This window comes from Solanum verrucosum, unplaced genomic scaffold (assembly GCF_900185275.1).
Source record: "Solanum verrucosum unplaced genomic scaffold, falcon-dt-bn FXZP01000103.1, whole genome shotgun sequence".
Taxonomy (NCBI): domain Eukaryota; kingdom Viridiplantae; phylum Streptophyta; class Magnoliopsida; order Solanales; family Solanaceae; genus Solanum; species Solanum verrucosum.
The window spans coordinates 5,025,924-5,042,337 of record NW_026020048.1 but is presented as its reverse complement, the minus strand read 5'-3'; the positions used below and the strand labels follow the sequence as shown (position 1 = coordinate 5,042,337).

At 32.8% G+C, this 16,414-nt stretch overlaps 2 protein-coding genes across 2 annotated transcripts; both read left to right on the top strand.

The window, feature by feature from the left end:
- Positions 1 to 817: 817 nt before the first annotated feature.
- Positions 818 to 5,892, top strand: LOC125822023 (uncharacterized). Its single transcript, XM_049501400.1, has 6 exons — positions 818 to 836; positions 1,595 to 1,739; positions 2,160 to 2,239; positions 2,747 to 4,465; positions 4,558 to 4,726; positions 5,116 to 5,892. Exons 2-6 carry the CDS (start codon positions 1,661 to 1,663, stop codon positions 5,742 to 5,744), a joined length of 2,676 nt encoding a protein of 891 aa, XP_049357357.1. The 5' UTR covers positions 818 to 836; positions 1,595 to 1,660; the 3' UTR covers positions 5,745 to 5,892.
- Positions 5,893 to 12,421: 6,529 nt separating this feature from the next.
- On the top strand, positions 12,422 to 15,514 carry LOC125822032 (WUSCHEL-related homeobox 8). Its single transcript, XM_049501410.1, has 3 exons — positions 12,422 to 12,820; positions 14,005 to 14,529; positions 15,131 to 15,514. Exons 1-3 carry the CDS (start codon positions 12,604 to 12,606, stop codon positions 15,214 to 15,216), a joined length of 828 nt encoding a protein of 275 aa, XP_049357367.1. The 5' UTR covers positions 12,422 to 12,603; the 3' UTR covers positions 15,217 to 15,514.
- Positions 15,515 to 16,414: the final 900 nt, after the last annotated feature.

Below are 16,414 nucleotides of genomic sequence, written 5' to 3'. Positions count from 1 at the left end.
GTGTATGTTTTCAATAAACACTCGACTCAATTAAGCATTATCAAAATCAAGTATAAAAATGAAATATAGTACAATAAATTGAAAAAAAAACACTAAAAACAACAAATAATAAAAAAATTCAAGCAAAAGAAATAATGAAAAGATTTATCATATAATTATGGAATTTGGAATGACAATAATAATATTTCCTTAATCTCAATTTATATGACATAATTTAGATTTACAGAGTCAAATAAGAATTTTTTTGACTACCATTATTCATATATCTTTTACATACGTAAATTATTTTTTAAAAATAAAAATCATATGTCTAAATTAAAAAATTTGACTCTCGAATTTCAAAGACAAAAATAGTATTTTCTTAATTTCATATGTAACGTAGTTTAGATTTGTAAAATCAAATAAGAATATCTTTGACTAAAATTTATTCATATACCTAAATTATTTTAGAAAAAATAACTCTCGAAACTTTAAAGTATATCATATAAATTAAAATGAGGAATAATGAGAGTAGAGAGACAAGAAGGGGAGTTAGCTTTTTGGAGAGAGTTTTTTTTTTTTTTCCAGAGATGGAGTCTCATGCTAAAAAGTAGCAACTGTACTACTTTTTCTTCTCCTCCTTTTCAATTCATTCATTAATTATTGTCCTTGTATTATTTTTATCCCTTTCGTTTCGTTACTCTCCACTTTCTTCTTCTTCTTGAAAACCAAACGTCAACTGCAGCTCTTTCTCTCTGTCAATACACATTCCATTTTTAACCATTTTTTTTAGTAATAATTTCCTCTGTTTCTTCAAAATGAAACTTTTTCTATGGTTATTGAAAGTTGACATGATGGTTTGTTCTTTTTCTCTCTCTCTCTCTCATTGTTTTCATGTTTCTTGGATCGTTGATCACGAGGAAAGATAAAAACTTGATTTTGACTTGTACCCTTCTCTCCTCTGCTACTTTTCTTGAATTTTTTTTTTGCAAAGTTGGGATTTTTATGTTGAAATTTGTCTAACAATGTCTAATTTTGCTGTGGGTTGAATCTTGAATGGTTTATAAGTTTGTTCTATGGCAATCACTTTGTGTTATCTCATAATCCTTTTTTTTTTTTCTTCTTTCTGTCTTCTTATAAGGTTTTTTTGTTGAGTTATGAGTGCCTAATGTTTACTAGATCAGTCCAGCAATTAACAAAATAATTACTCTTTGCTGAACTAGATCAGGAGAGCATATGTAAAATCATATATTCCACTTTCAAGCAAAACCATTTATTAGTACTACAATTTGTTGATTTTTTGGCTAACTTTACATATAGATTTTGAGGTCATCTGTCATCACAGAGAATTTTCTCTATTTTTAAAACTAAATTAGTGACTTTGTGGAAAAAGTCTGATTGGGGCTTTCAAGAATAGTAGTAGCTATGATATATATGAATTGAAGTTGTTTTCTGTCTTCAAATGTTATTAGACTATAACAAGAAAGGTTCAGTTTTTATGAATATGATATCTGTTGGTTATACTTTAGCAAAAATGCTATATGAAAACTTCTTTTTCGTTGAGACAACGTTGTCTGCTGGGAAAAATCGTCAATTGATATTATTGTGTCTGCAGGGTGTGGACTAGACCTGGAGTTACTATCTCTTTAGGATTATTATACCAGTTGGGATTTTGTGCTGCATGGGAAGCTTGTTGGATCTCATTGATTTTGACCAAGGAGGGATGGCAAGGAAGTTTCTTTCACAAAAGAGACATGGTGGTAAGTGCTTTCGTTCTCTAGTTGCATCACGAGCATGATATTGTCGAAGCTAGTGATGTTGGCAAGATGTTAGTTACTCAAATTAACAGCCTTTTAACAAATGTTTGATGAATTTTGCCTATGATTTGTCATGAGTAATGCACCCTTTGAAGGGTCAGGGAGAATCCTGAATTAGTTTAGTTCATTTAGCTCAAAATCATTCTTAGCTTAGTCAACAGAATTATCATTCAAGTCCTGTTACGCAATGGTTTCTGCTTCTACTCTAGCAACTATGACAGTACGAAGAATTTGTTAAATTACCTGCTATATATAAGCACAACATTACCATTTAATTGGGACAGAGGGGATATAGATATATCTTCTTCTTTTTTTCCCCCAAAACCAACAGAAAATATGATGATTCATTCATCTATTGTGCAGGTGTCGATACTCCTAGAAATAGCTTGGAGCTTCCTGTTGAAGCGTCTCAATGGTTCTATGCTGGAGGGGACAAAGCACAGGTAAAAGTTTTTATTATGTCATGTTCAAATTCTCTTATCTGATGTCGGAATACTATTAGCACATCGAGCACTAAAAGATTGGATTAGGACATATTTGCATTTGATAAAATAGCTATATCCTGGACTGGAGTGTAGGATTTCTCCTGCCTCATGTAATCGTTGTAACTATGGTCTTATAGAGTGTGGCAAATTTTGCAAGTTCAGGGTGACAAAGAACTCCACAGCTGCTACTTGAAGTTTGCTTCGACGTGCAGCAGTTGTACCACTATCTATACCTGTCTAGACTTAGAAAACACCGCCATTTCTTAACTTAAATAATATTGTGCATTATGTATTTTCTTGTAATCTCTACTTAATTGGTTTTCCAACTTCTGGCATCTCAAAATCTTCATGTATTATTTGGTACACTGCAAGAATTAAATCAGGCTTCTGAATTGTCCTGAGAGTTGAGATGTTTCCTTCTTACTTGTTTGATCCTATGCAAACTCATTCCACATTTGAATGCAGTGCACTTATCAGATGATTGATTGGCAAGAGAAGAACTGTTATGGGTACGAGGCTCCAATGAAGAAACTGATCAGTGAAGAAATAGCTAAAAGACCAAACACAGGACATAATGCACCTAGTGTGGTGGCACGTCTAATGGGAGTGGATACGTTACCGTTAGATACAAGAAGACCATTACCAAAGCATGTAGAGAAAAAGAATGAAATGAAGGATGGGTACCCTTCGAAAGAGGAATGGTTGAGAAAGGTTTCCATTGATCATGCAACCCAGTCCTCCAGACACAAAATCTCAATTCCCTTTAACCATGATGAATCATGTAAATCTGACCGACAGATTGATAGCCGAAAACCAAACAAATATAAACCTCGAGAACATCCTCAGGAGGAGGAACTACAAAAGTTCAAAAAAGATTTCGAAGCATGGCAAGCAGCAAGGTTCAAGGAATGTTCGAAGTTTGTTGAACATGGCACCAGTCCAAGTCAGTGGCTAGCACAACAAAGCCTGAACAAGGAAAAGTTGACTCTTTATGCAAATTCAATGAGAACCGCAGCTGCTGAGAAACCTACAGAGCTTAGAGGGCATACAGTAGCAGTGAATCCCTGGGAAAGAGGCCTTTTGAAGCATCAGAAAAATATAAATGAATTTCCTGCACCTGCACAAAATAAGACCTACTGTGTTAAAGAAGTTATTCCGAACCCCGATTTTCAGAATCATCCTCTGACAAATTCTTCTTGCGGACCTGATGTTGCTCCTGCTCCTACAAAGATAGTAATTCTGAGGCCTGGTCCTGAAAGGATGGTGACTAACGAAAATTCGTGGGCCAGTTCTCCGGGCGTTTCTGAAGACCGGGGTAGCATTGAAGAATTCCTTGAGGAGGTCAAGGAAAGACTGAACTGTGAATTGCAAGGAACGAGTTCCAAGAGGAGCACTACTGTCAGGGGAGGAGGAATTGAGACCCCTTATAGTGAAAGGTCACCAGATGCGAAGCAAATAGCTCAATCTATTGCAAAACATGCTAGGGAGAGTGTTACTAGGGACTTTGGAACAACATTACCTCGGTCAGAATCCACCAGGTCTTATAGAAGTGATATTCAATCCGATGGGGAGAATTCTCCTGAGTTTGTCAATAGAGATACAAGGAAGTTTTTGACAGAAAGGTTCAGGAATGTCCTCAAGCAAGAAACATCTCATGGTGTACACAGGCTTGCTCGTGGAAGCTCTAGATCTATGGAACTGAATAATGAAACGTGCAGCTCTGAAGAAATGAGGCATACTTCTAATACGGGAGATAAAGCAACCAATCTGGACAATATGAAAGGTGAATTAAACATGCATAACAGATCTTTCAGACGGGATCATGGCAATGACATGCTTGAGCAGGAACTATCTCCTAGGAGCCTAATTAGATCTTTGTCCGCTCCTGTGTCCGCAGCATCATTTGGAAAGCTCCTCCTAGAGGACCGACATATGCTGACAGGGGCCCATATTAGAAGACAGCATGAAGTTATTGAGAAGGCCACAATGAATGTCAAGAAACGGCAAAAAGAGAAATTCAACCTTAGGCGAAAGGTTTCCAGCTTTAGTTATAGTTTCATACTTAAGGGCAGGCTCTTTGGTAGGAAAGTTCATTCTTGGGAAGAACCACACGGACAAACATACAATCTCATGAAAGATTTTCCAAGCCCACCAACCGGAACACCGAATTTTTATGAAAGACATGTAAGGAGCCTAAATTGTCCATTGCATTACTAAATATCTGCATGATATGCTGATTTGTCATTACATTAACTATGGATATTATTTGGTTCTAGGAAAATCCTACTGAAGTTCCACCAAGTCCTGCATCTGTATGCAGCAGCATCAATGAAGAATATTGGAGACAAACAGACTACCTCACCCCATCAACAACTTCTGATGTACCTGCACTGGATGATAGTGAGATTCCCCGTGTTTTCAGAGATATCAGCTCTAATCTGAACGGTATTAGTAAAAGCTTCTATAAGTGTCCTCAAGCATGTGTTGTTCTGTTTTTTGGATTCCTTATAGGCAAGATCATATTCCTGTGAAACAAACTTAAGAAATTCCCACCATGTTGCTTTTTGGCTCATATCATTTCACTGTTAAAATACTGTTCAAACTGAGAAACTTTAACTGTGATCACATAACATTCTTCTGACAGGACTTTTGTCTCACATCATGTGCTTGCAATAAATAACTAGAGATTATATTCATGGACTTGTATCTCATCCCCCTCTCTTATTTAGCACTTCCCTTCATTGCAATATAATTGATTTTAATTACTGTATCTTGAAAATGTGGAACCACATGGAACTCTAAAAGAAGTTGTTATTTTTATTTTTGCATATCAGAGTTAAGGAGGCAATTGAATCAACTAGATACTTATGACTCTGAGGAAACCATGTTCAATGAGCAGCCAGTTGAAGAGGAAATGTTGGAGATTGAAGACCAAGCCGAGGCATACATTAGAGAACTGCTCATTGCTTCTGGTCTATATGATGGTTCGCGTGATAAATATATATCAAGATGGGATCCACTTGGAAAGCCTATCAGCAACCAAGTTTTTGAAGAAGTAGAAGAGTCTTACAAACAACTGACAAAGGATGAAGAAGGGTATACTAACGATCAATTACAGAAAATAAATCACAAGTTATTATGTGACATGCTGAATGAAGCACTTCCAAGTGTACTTGGAGTATCTTCCACAATGTCTAGGTTCATGAAACATGCTGTCGGTCCAATGCCACGACCTCCTCAGGGAAAGAAGTTATTGGAACGTGCATGGGAACTTGTTGGTGTTTATGTTCACCCTCCATGGGATAGAGCATTTCAATCCCTTGACAATATAGTAGCCAGGGACTTGAGTTCCACCCCTTGGTCTGGATTGATCGACGAAGATGTTAATGCTCTAGGTAAAGACATGGAATGCCAGATTATTGGCGATCTTATTCAAGAAATGATCAAGGATATGTTGTCATAACTTTTTTCTTTTTTTTTTTCAACTCTTTATTTTGGTTACTGATATGAAGAAGTTTTGGAACTTCTGAGTGGCCAGGGCATAAAACATGCAAAATGTTTATCTGCCCAAATTAGATTGTGTTTGATTTACAGAAACTGTAATGTGCAGTACTCTTTCTAGTATTGGATACATTTGTTCATAATGTGTGGCTTGATCTGGTGATATTTATTGTACATATACATTATTAGTTCATAAATACTCCCTCCGTCAATCTTTACTTATCCACTATACTATTTTGAGATATCTAACAATATTTTGTCCAGTTTATAAAATCAATGAATAATTTACCATGTTGTGTCTATTTTACCCTTGCTATTAAATACTATTCATTTTTCAATGTTTACAGGGAGTATTAGTTTATTGATTTGATGAATCAGTTTTGTTTGAAATGTCATATTAAACAGCCTTATGGAAATGTGAAATTTCCCTTTGTATGCTGCAGTTAAGCATTCCACAACATGCTCTGGAATATTTAAGTCACCCTTCTAGTTTTCATGTGAATGAGTTGACTAAATAGGTTGGTGTTGACTACACAATGGCTGTAAGTTGTCACTGAGCATTCCTAGTCACACAGAAAAAGAGTTCAAATATAATGGCATGGAAAGACCATACGCTTCATTATAGCTCACATCCAAATATCTGATCAGCAAACGAGACAACATCCATGAAGCTGCGCGAAAAAGGGAATGCCCTAATTTGTCTCTTCTTTTACAAGAAGATTAAGATTAAGACCATTGGGCCAGTCCAAAAAAAATACAAAAGACCAAATGTTAGGTAATGGTACAATCTTAGGAGAGTTGCAAATCATAAGGTGGCATTCCATTCTTAGCCAACAGGTCCAATCAAAAGCCTTTTAACATCACTTAGCAAATATTAAAATTGGACTCAAGCTTGTGATACATGTTAGGTCACACAAGAAATTAACCGCGCAGGAAATGGATTATCTTAAACTTTTAACCTCTGTTTGCTCTATCGACAAACTTCAAGATAAAAAATCAAAACTTATTAAACATAAAATTTTGGTCACGATGCAAATAAGGTCAAAGTCATTCTTATAAATTACCGGATAAATACTTTCGTCTATTTATATATATATATATATATATATTTTAAGAAAATCATTCCTCTATGTATTTTCAACAATACCAATATATTTTGAAAAAAAGAGGACTAGTTTTTCAGAGGAAGTAAACAGCTTTTTTTGTTTGATGGACTTTGTTGTCAAAAAGATGCGGTCCAAATTGGGAACCTTTGAATTTCGTGTTAGTCGTGGAAAGTTGAAACAGTGTTTGTTTGTGTGGTAGCTAGTCATTTTCCAAGCACACTTACCAATTTCTACACTCTTTTTTTCAATCAATTAATCAAGGGGTTGGTTTTAGCCATGTGATGCACCATCATCGTGGAGGCGCAATGGCGTAGTTAAAATTTTTATGAAAGATTTAAATTCGGGCACTATATAAGTTTTAACACACCCTTGTTACTATGCTATAGGTCTTCATTAGTTTTAAGGGTGTTTAAAATATTAATATAAAATAAGATTTGAACTGTATATGGTATATTGGACACCCTGACACTATCGTAGCTCCGCTTGTGCAGGACACATTAATTAGATGACAAATTTCATAGTTAATTTTATATTTTATAGTTATTTAATGAATTTACATTATAGTTTGAGCAAAATGTACTCTCATAAATTCATATGTTATACTCTAGATCCCTTCTAAGTGAAGCCTCAATTCACTACTAAGAAAAAAAACTACTAATGTTTTTTTTAATGCTACTGATTTAATTAGTAAAAAATGCAAATTTTTTTAAAAAAATTTCACCCCTCCCGGGAAACTTCTATTTTTTGCTCATTTATTAGTGAATTGAATCCCAAATTTTAAAATTCGAAGGTCAAATATGTTTACCAGATGAGCAATCCTTTTTGTTATTTAAATTGCATAGAGTAGATTTACTTTTTTTTTTTTTTTATTAAAAAGAAGGATAACATGATTAATGAAAGATTCTATTAGATTGCTGATATTTCCTTTATTGAATTTCAAAGAGGGAATTTGACAAATAGTATCAACAGAAGTTCACATGTTAGATTAGATTTATTGACTTGATTAACTCTTTTGTTTAATTTGCTTGACGGATTTGTCATTATGTTCTAAATACAATTAACATTCATTCAACATTAATTAATGAATAAATTAAAAATGAAAACATAAACGAAGAGAAGGTTGTGCATGTGCGCTTACATGTGTGTATTTGAGTTGCTTAGACTTTTCAAATCACTCGTGGTGTGGTAGGATGAATAAAATTTGTTCATCTTTAATTGAAAGTCTTGAGTTTGAGTAAAATTGAGAAAGGAAACAATTTTAGTAAAGAGTATTTTTTTTTCTTTATTGAATTTTATGCGGCGCCAATCCAAATTAATCATGGTCCTAAAATGGATACTTCAAATTTGTTTTGATATAATAAAACTTTTTTGATTTTCATTTTTGTGGTGAACAAGATAAGAGATTCGAGACTGAGATAGTTAGGAGTTAATTAGGACATGTGAAGATCAAGATGCATAAATGTCTCATTGTAAGGAGGTGTGAGAGATTGACTATGATGTGTACAAAAAGAGATAGAAATAATTAAAAGAAGTATTGAAGCTAAGAGACGTGATTAGACAAGACAGGGCACACGTGGATTTACGAAGACATAACCTTATTAGATAGGAGGGTATGAAGGTAGAAGATTATGATAGAATGTTAATAAGTAGCTGATCATTTTCTAGTTTCGGTATCAATTTGATAAGTATTACTCCATATGTCTCAGTTTATATGACTTGCTTTTATTTTGAGTCAGTCCCAGAATAGATGACACATTTATATATTAAGTGACAATTTAATTTTAAAATGTTCATTCTACCCTTAATGAAATGATTTATAGTCCCATAAATATCTATCATTTATTTTAGATTACAAATTTCACAAGTCTTTTTTTGTTTTTTAAATTTCATTTCAAGTTAAACTAATTCATATATAATAGGACGAATGGAGTATATATTATTGCTACTATTCTATTCTATTTTATTTTCAGCATGCATTAATATATTTTTGAAGGTAATCAATCTATAAAGAAGAAAATGAGAGAATAAAAGGTCCATGTCACAAGGGGTGGGGTATATAAAACAAAAAAGAAGAAAACGTGCCTCATAAATTGGCGGCAAATTGGCCGCGTCTTCCGGGTAGTTGATAGACCTTTTTTATTTTTCATTATTTTGGACAACACAAAAGACAAAAACAAACTACTACTTACAACTTACAAGTATTTAATAAACTAGTGGTATTCACTAATTATGAAAATAATTACATTATTAATTTAATCAAATACTATACTACAAATTACATGTTAGTATATATGATCATCTAAATAATGACAACAACTTACGTAGCTAGTGATATTCCACAAATAAAGTTTGGAAAGGGTAGAACGTACGCAGATTGTACCACAACTTTACTGATGAAGAAAGACTATTTCCAAAAGATCATCAACTCAAGTGCAATAAATTTCAATATAAAGAAAAAGACAATACAAAGAATTGAAATAAGAAACAATGCAAAAGTAGCCAAAACAACACTATAATCATGTGATAATTGAAATACCATAAACAACATACTATACTATGATAATATAACTATAAATGATAGAAATATTATTATTATTATTATTATTTTAAAAAAAGAATTACACCAAGACAACACAACACTACACTACCTACTACCTTTCTACCATAATATATATCATCTACACTCTCCTATTTAGAGTTATGTCTTCGATAACCTGAAATATCCAATCTTCTACTGATCTCTAAACTATTTTAAAAAAAAAAGTTAATCAGAGTAACAAACAAGAAAGCATATACTCCCCCTGTTTAAAAAAGAATGGTCTAGTTTCCTTTTTAATCTGCTAAAAAAAGGACTCTTTACCCTTTTTGGCAACACTTCAACTTCAACTTTCCATGTGACATGCTTAAAGCCACAAGATTAAAGAACATTTTGTTACATTTGACATAACGTTAATTTAGAACTACAAAATTAAAAAGTTTTATTTCTTTTCTTAAATTCTATTTCAAGTCAAACTAGGTAATTGTTTTTTAAACGGAGAGAATATATTAATTTAAGGTAGTGAGTGATGATTGATCAATCTCCATGAACATTAATGAGTAAATAGTTATCAGTAGTCAGAACCGACCGTCCGCCTTTGGCGTGCGCTAATGTTCAAACATTCACTCTGACATTTATAAGTCTTACCCTAATCCACAAGCAAATTCTAAAAATAAAACCATTATTTGTACTACGGATATGACTCAATGTCTCAAAATTCATGTTTTTTTTTTATTGATATTTAAAATCACACTGAATATATTATTATTAATATATCGTTATTCACTCTATAGAGACTGAAAATCATGAACAAATATGTATATAGTGAATTTTGTACCAAAGACAACGAAATAAAATTAACTAAATTTTATTTACACACTTGAACTATAACATTTTTCAATGAACACTTGAGGATAATCTAATGTTCTTATTAAACATCTCTGCCTTAATATTTACGTTCTCAAGCGCCTAGCTATTACATATATATAGCCACATAAAATGTTACTACTTTCTTTAATTATGCATATCAATATCAATAGGGGAAACGAGGTTTTATAACTTATATATATTGAGGCTACTGAATCGTCAATCTGTTTTAATTTGTTTGTCTAATTTAAATTTGATACGAAGTTTAAGAATATTTTTTTTGAATTTTATGGTATTAGACTAAATATATGTAGAAAGTACCAAAATTTCTTTTACTCTTATAGTCTTAAATATGTCGTGCTAAAAATTGAAATTAAAGAGTTGTTAAAAAAAAGATACGGTTTTTTTAAGTGGACTAAAAAAAAGGTAAGGAATACACATAAAAAATATCTAAATAAAAATATTTTATCATATATTTATGTGGTAATAGAAACAAATCATAATTCATTTGCCTGAAACTCTCTTAAATTTAAGTGATAGTCAATTTATTCATCCATTCTATAAATGTTTTCACTTTAAATGCCCCCCCCCCCCTCCCCAACTCTAAATTAATAATGGTTCCTTTCAAAATCATAAGAAAATGTTGAAATTGGAAAAAAAAAAAGTAAAAGAAAGATTTGTGATTAATATTACCTTCTAATTTTTTAATCGAATAATAATATTGATATAAAATTTTAAATTTTTAGTCGAACACTAATATAAATATAGAATAAATAGTGGGTGGGAAAATAGAAAAATACAAAAGTTTCAAACTTTGGCTTGGTATCTACCAAGATATATGAAAATCCCTCCCTTTCTATAAAAAAATATATCATGGGTTGGTGGAAAATTCTGAGCCAGCTGAGCTTTGATGTTTTCCATTTTCAGAAATTCTATGTATTATCATAAATCATATTTATGTGAACAAAAATACACACATGTGTGTCATGAACATAGTAAATTAATATTATATTCATTTTTCTATTCTTTGGTTTATATATTTACACCCATTTCGATTCTGGAAACACTCTAGATATACTATTACCTAAATCACGACAAGGTTAAAATTAGATGAGATCGACAGTCAATTTTTGAGCCAGCAAATTAAAGTTAAGTATTAGTTTAAAATTTGTGATTTTAAATATATCATAATAGTTGTATAAATGTAAAAACTTCTCTTTAATAGTAAATTTAATTATTTTAAATATAGAAAGTATATTATTATTTTTTAATAAATTAATCAGATAAAGTATATATACTTATTGAATAACTTTTCTTTTGAGCCGATAATCTCTCCTTACCCTAAAAAGGTAGGGTAAAGTTTGTGTACATCTTATTTCTTTCATATTTATTTGTAAAATTACACTAAATATATTATCATTGACATATATAGTTTAAATGTACTACAACAACAACGTATCATATGATAGAATATACAAAAATCTACCAATATAAAGAAGTTGTTTTGAATAAACTCGAAATAAGAAAAAAAATATCAAAGCAGATCTATTTTCTTGTCATTCGCGGCTATTGTTTCCTCAATTCTTGTTATTCGCCTGATTTGTATTAATCAAGAATTTTGTATATACTTACCCTAGCTATTTGTATACGATTTATGAAAAATCATAATTAATTACCCTGTTTGTATATTGGCAAGCGAAATATATAAACGAAATTCTAAAAAATTCTTAAATGCATAAATACAAAATTGATATATACTTACTATTTGTATATTCACAAATGAAATATACAAATAAACAAAAATATACAAACCGCAGTCTCAACAACAAACGAAAGTCAGATTGATTTTCTTGATGAGTTGTGCTACTACATGAACATTAACTTCCAAAATTGGCATGGTACATAACCAAGAAAATTAGAGAATCCTAAAAGAAAATCATAGTCCCTCTTGTTTTATGGGAGTACCTCAATCCCAAGAGAATCATTTCTCTAATAATTATTTAATTCCTACTCTAATAATAGACCCCAAAAAGTCATTCAATTTTCAATTTAGTAATATTATAAATTTAATTTTAAAAAAATAAAAGTGTGGGACCTACTTGAGTGTATATTAGAGAATATACACTATATATACGTCCAAATCTCGTCTTTTACTGTTGAGTAGTAAGTAGTAGTCTTTTCTTCTCTCCCGCTTTTGCTTTACTTTCTGGTTACCCTTTTTTTACTCACTCTCTCTGTTTACTTCAACTCTCAGAAACAGATACAATATTGTGATGACCCTTTTAAGGAATTGACTAAAACAAGAGGAAATTATGGATTGGGAAAAACAGCAGCAGCAGCAGCCACCGGTGTCGGCGCCGCAGCAGACGGCGGAGGAATTGAACGGAGCAGTTAGTAGTGGGATGTTTGTGAAAGTGATGACGGATGAGCAAATGGAAGTTTTAAGGAAGCAAATCGCTGTTTATGCTACTATTTGTGAACAACTTGTTGATTTGCATAAATCCATGGCTTCACAACACGATCTTGCTGGTTCGTCTGTTTTTTTTCTCTCTCTCTAATTATTGCTCTGTTTTTATATTTATATTTCGTGTTGATATGCAATTGGACCTTTTTTTTCTGTTAATTTTATGAAAATATGGATCAATTTTTGTGTCTTTTTAGCTGCCCATTTTACTGGTTTCTTCATCATCTTGTGTTTGGTGTTGTTCTTTGGTTGATTTTGTCTTTTTTCCCCTCTAGGAATTTTAGTTCGAAAACATGAGAGAATAGAAAAAGGAAATCATTTCATAATTCTTACCTTTTCTGTTATTTGGTAAAAATAATTAAATTCAAATAGTTCTATTCACCTTAAATGTCTCAAAAATTCAAAGTCTTGTGTTTCCTTTTGGTATAGAATTTCATTGTATTGATTCCTTCTGATTTTCTAAGTTTTTGAATTTTTTTACTTTTGGTATAGAATCTCATTTGATTCTTTATTTTTATTTCTTACTCTTCCCATCCAAATATAGTCCTCTAGGTTTTCTCTCCCACATAATCCTTTGAGAATCCTGTGAAACAATAGGCAGCCCGGTGCACCAAGTTTCCGCTATGTACGGGGTCTGGGGGAGGGAAGGACCGCTAGGGTCTATTGTACGCAACCTTACCGTGTATTAGCTTGAACCCTTGACCTCCTGGTAACATGACAACAACTTTCCTAGTTAGGCAAGGCTTCGGAGTCTTGTAAAAAAATGTAGTGGTGAAACTTGCCAGTAATATGGAAGCTGGAAATCTTTCAATCCATGACTGTATGCTGAAATCTTTAATGTGATTGCAATGATCAATGAGAGGTGGATTTTGCAGACTTCAGGTTTCATATTTTTATTCGTTGAAATCGCTTCAAAGGAAACCAAATATAACCTCCTCCTTTTGAGTGGTTCTTCAAAATTTTTGTATATGATGAACAGCCATTTCCATGTTTCAAGATACTAGTATTGGTTTCATTCAACTTTAGAGTGAATGATTGTATTGTGGTATTCTTGTGTTATTTGAATGGTTTGCTTTGGCGATGGGATCCTACTACTGTTAACCATGATGCAAGAAGCTGGAGGATGATAGATTTCTCAGTTAGGCTAATTAATGGTCTTAATATGTTGTGTTTAACATCCATATATTCGACTTGCTGTGTTTGTATTGAATTCATCTAACGTGAGCAAAATCTGTACCTGCTATCTCAGGAGCCAGGCTGGGAAATTTGTACTGCGATCCACTGGTGACATCCGCTGGCCATAAAATCACTGGTAGACAACGCTGGACTCCAACGCCTATGCAACTTCAGATTCTTGAGCGCATATTTGAACAAGGCAATGGAACTCCAACCAAACAGAAGATCAAAGATATAACTTCTGAATTATCTCAACATGGCCAAATTTCTGAAACAAATGTGTATAATTGGTTTCAAAATAGGCGTGCTAGATCAAAAAGAAAGCAACAGGTTGCAGCAACAAACACCACTGAATCAGAGGTGGAGACAGAGGTTGAGTCGCCCAATGAAAAGAAAACAAAGCCAGAGGATCTGCAGTCTTCTCACATGCCTACTTCAATGGCTGAAGATCTTGGCTATGAGAACCCTGACGTGAGCTCTGGCATGCATTCACTAGATCCGCGAACCAGTAAACCCGAGCCTATGTTTCCATCAGACGGTAGTTCAAAACCTGCTGCAAGTTATGGCCAAATGTCCTTCTTTGGAATGCCTAATCCAAGTATGTTTTTCTAGTTCCTGTAAAATCATTTTGTTTTTACCACTGTACTATCGTATGCTCTAATATTTAGATATAAATGAAGGTGCTCTTCTGTCAAAATTCTAAATATGAGCTTCATAGCCAAAATTATTTCTGGTCTCGAATTCTCAAAACGTCATCAAAAGTGATAGAGACACTAGGTGATGGGAATTCCTGCATGTAGGGAATCATAATGAATTATATGTACTTTCTGCATTCATTCGATGTTTCACGAGGATATCAATAGCATTTGAAGACCTGCATTTTAAACTGTTATGTTTTAAACTTCTTTGTCAGAAAAACTTACTGTACCTTAAACTTCTCGGAGTTAATCCATCACAGTCACAATTGTCACCTACTCTAGCACAAAAGAATTTGTCTTCAACTAAAACTTATTCCAAACTCGAAGCACCTGTAACAACAATGAGAGAACAGGACTAACAAAATCCATCTTTGGCCAACACCTAGATCAAATGGAAGCTTGATTTGTTATTCAGGATTCATATAGTTGATCCTAGGTAGCTGACCTATAATGGTTAGTTCTGTTCTTTATCTTTTTGATGTGATAAAAATGGATACGCAGGAATGGACCAGATAATGGGAAAGATGGAAGTGCCAGGGAGCTATCATCCATATCTACATGCAGACGACTACAACATGACTGGCTAACTACCAATTTGGAAACTAAGTTTCATGCGCATTTCAACAATTTAGAATGAGACTAGAAGCCCCAAAACTCTAGCCAGAGTTTTTGATCCTACTGTGCGTTAGCCACTGATTGATTATTATATTACAGAATGATTCTGTGTATGAAAAAAATGTACTTATGGACCACGCTTATAAGAACTATATAGTAAATAGTATTTTCGTTTTGATTTCTCCATTTGCTTTGTAATTTTTACTTTTGGAGTGAAAATTTTGTTAAAGCATGATGCAGGGTCGTGTTCTGAATTTCAAAGAAATGTTTTTAAGTGGTTCTCACTGTGTAACGCGTTTTATACAATTTTATTTATTTTTTAAGCACATTATAGGAGTTTTTTTTTTTTTTTTATACTTTCCACAATAAAAAAAGAAAAAGTTGTTGACTTCTTGGTCCCCTTTTCCTATATCTTACCGACAAATGATCTATGCATTATATAAGAGAGGAAATTGAACATATATACACACAAATTATTCTTTTAACAGAAACCAAAGGAAAAATTGGAAGGCAAATAATCATCTTCTAAGTCTTGTAAGCAAAGTTAGTCAATGTTGTGCTAGTATTTTGGTTAAAAGTAAAAAGTGTATTAGTGAAAAATACAGTAGCAAATATCTGATGAATTAGTCAAAGTATACCAAACTAGCCTAACACCATCTTTTTTTATAAAGAAAAAGGAATACTCATGAGGAGTTTCAGCCTTTAATGACATAAGAATTGCTTAGGATTTGACTTTTGAATAATAATAATGTAAGAAAATCTTTTAGATCAAATTTTTCAGTTTCCTGTAATTACTGAATTATTCTTCCTCTGCTTGTTGGCATTTGTAAACCATACCACATGCTTTGCATCGATCAATTCACATTTTCCATCTTACTGTGTCTAATTTGATTCTAGGAATTGCATTCCCTAGTCAAGACTTTAGCCCCCTCTTGAGACAACTTCATACAATCTATTTTGGGATCCAAAATGTCACAGGTTCAAATACAAACTCTCATCAAATATGTACACTACATTTAAAGTTAAGAGTATAATGCATGAAGCTCAAATCAAATCATAGAGAAATGATTTTACATTCTCCATCCTTGTCATTTCTATCAGGTGTCGCTAGACACTTTTTAGATCGAAGCATGGAAAATGAATAATCACACAGCGATTAATACGTGTTAA

Bases quoted from the DNA above. Each gene is read 5' to 3' on its own strand.
- LOC125822023 (XM_049501400.1), top strand. From the start codon at position 1,661: ATGGGAAGCTTGTTGGATCTCATTGATTTTGACCAAGGAGGGATGGCA. The intron at 1,740-2,159 runs GTAAGTGCTTTC...TCTATTGTGCAG, and splicing joins TTCACAAAAGAGACATGGTG to GTGTCGATACTCCTAGAAAT. The intron at 4,727-5,115 runs GTATTAGTAAAA...TTTGCATATCAG, and splicing joins TATCAGCTCTAATCTGAACG to AGTTAAGGAGGCAATTGAAT.
- LOC125822032 (XM_049501410.1), top strand. From the start codon at position 12,604: ATGGATTGGGAAAAACAGCAGCAGCAGCAGCCACCGGTGTCGGCGCCG. The intron at 12,821-14,004 runs GTTCGTCTGTTT...CTGCTATCTCAG, and splicing joins TTCACAACACGATCTTGCTG to GAGCCAGGCTGGGAAATTTG. The intron at 14,530-15,130 runs GTATGTTTTTCT...ATGGATACGCAG, and splicing joins CTTTGGAATGCCTAATCCAA to GAATGGACCAGATAATGGGA.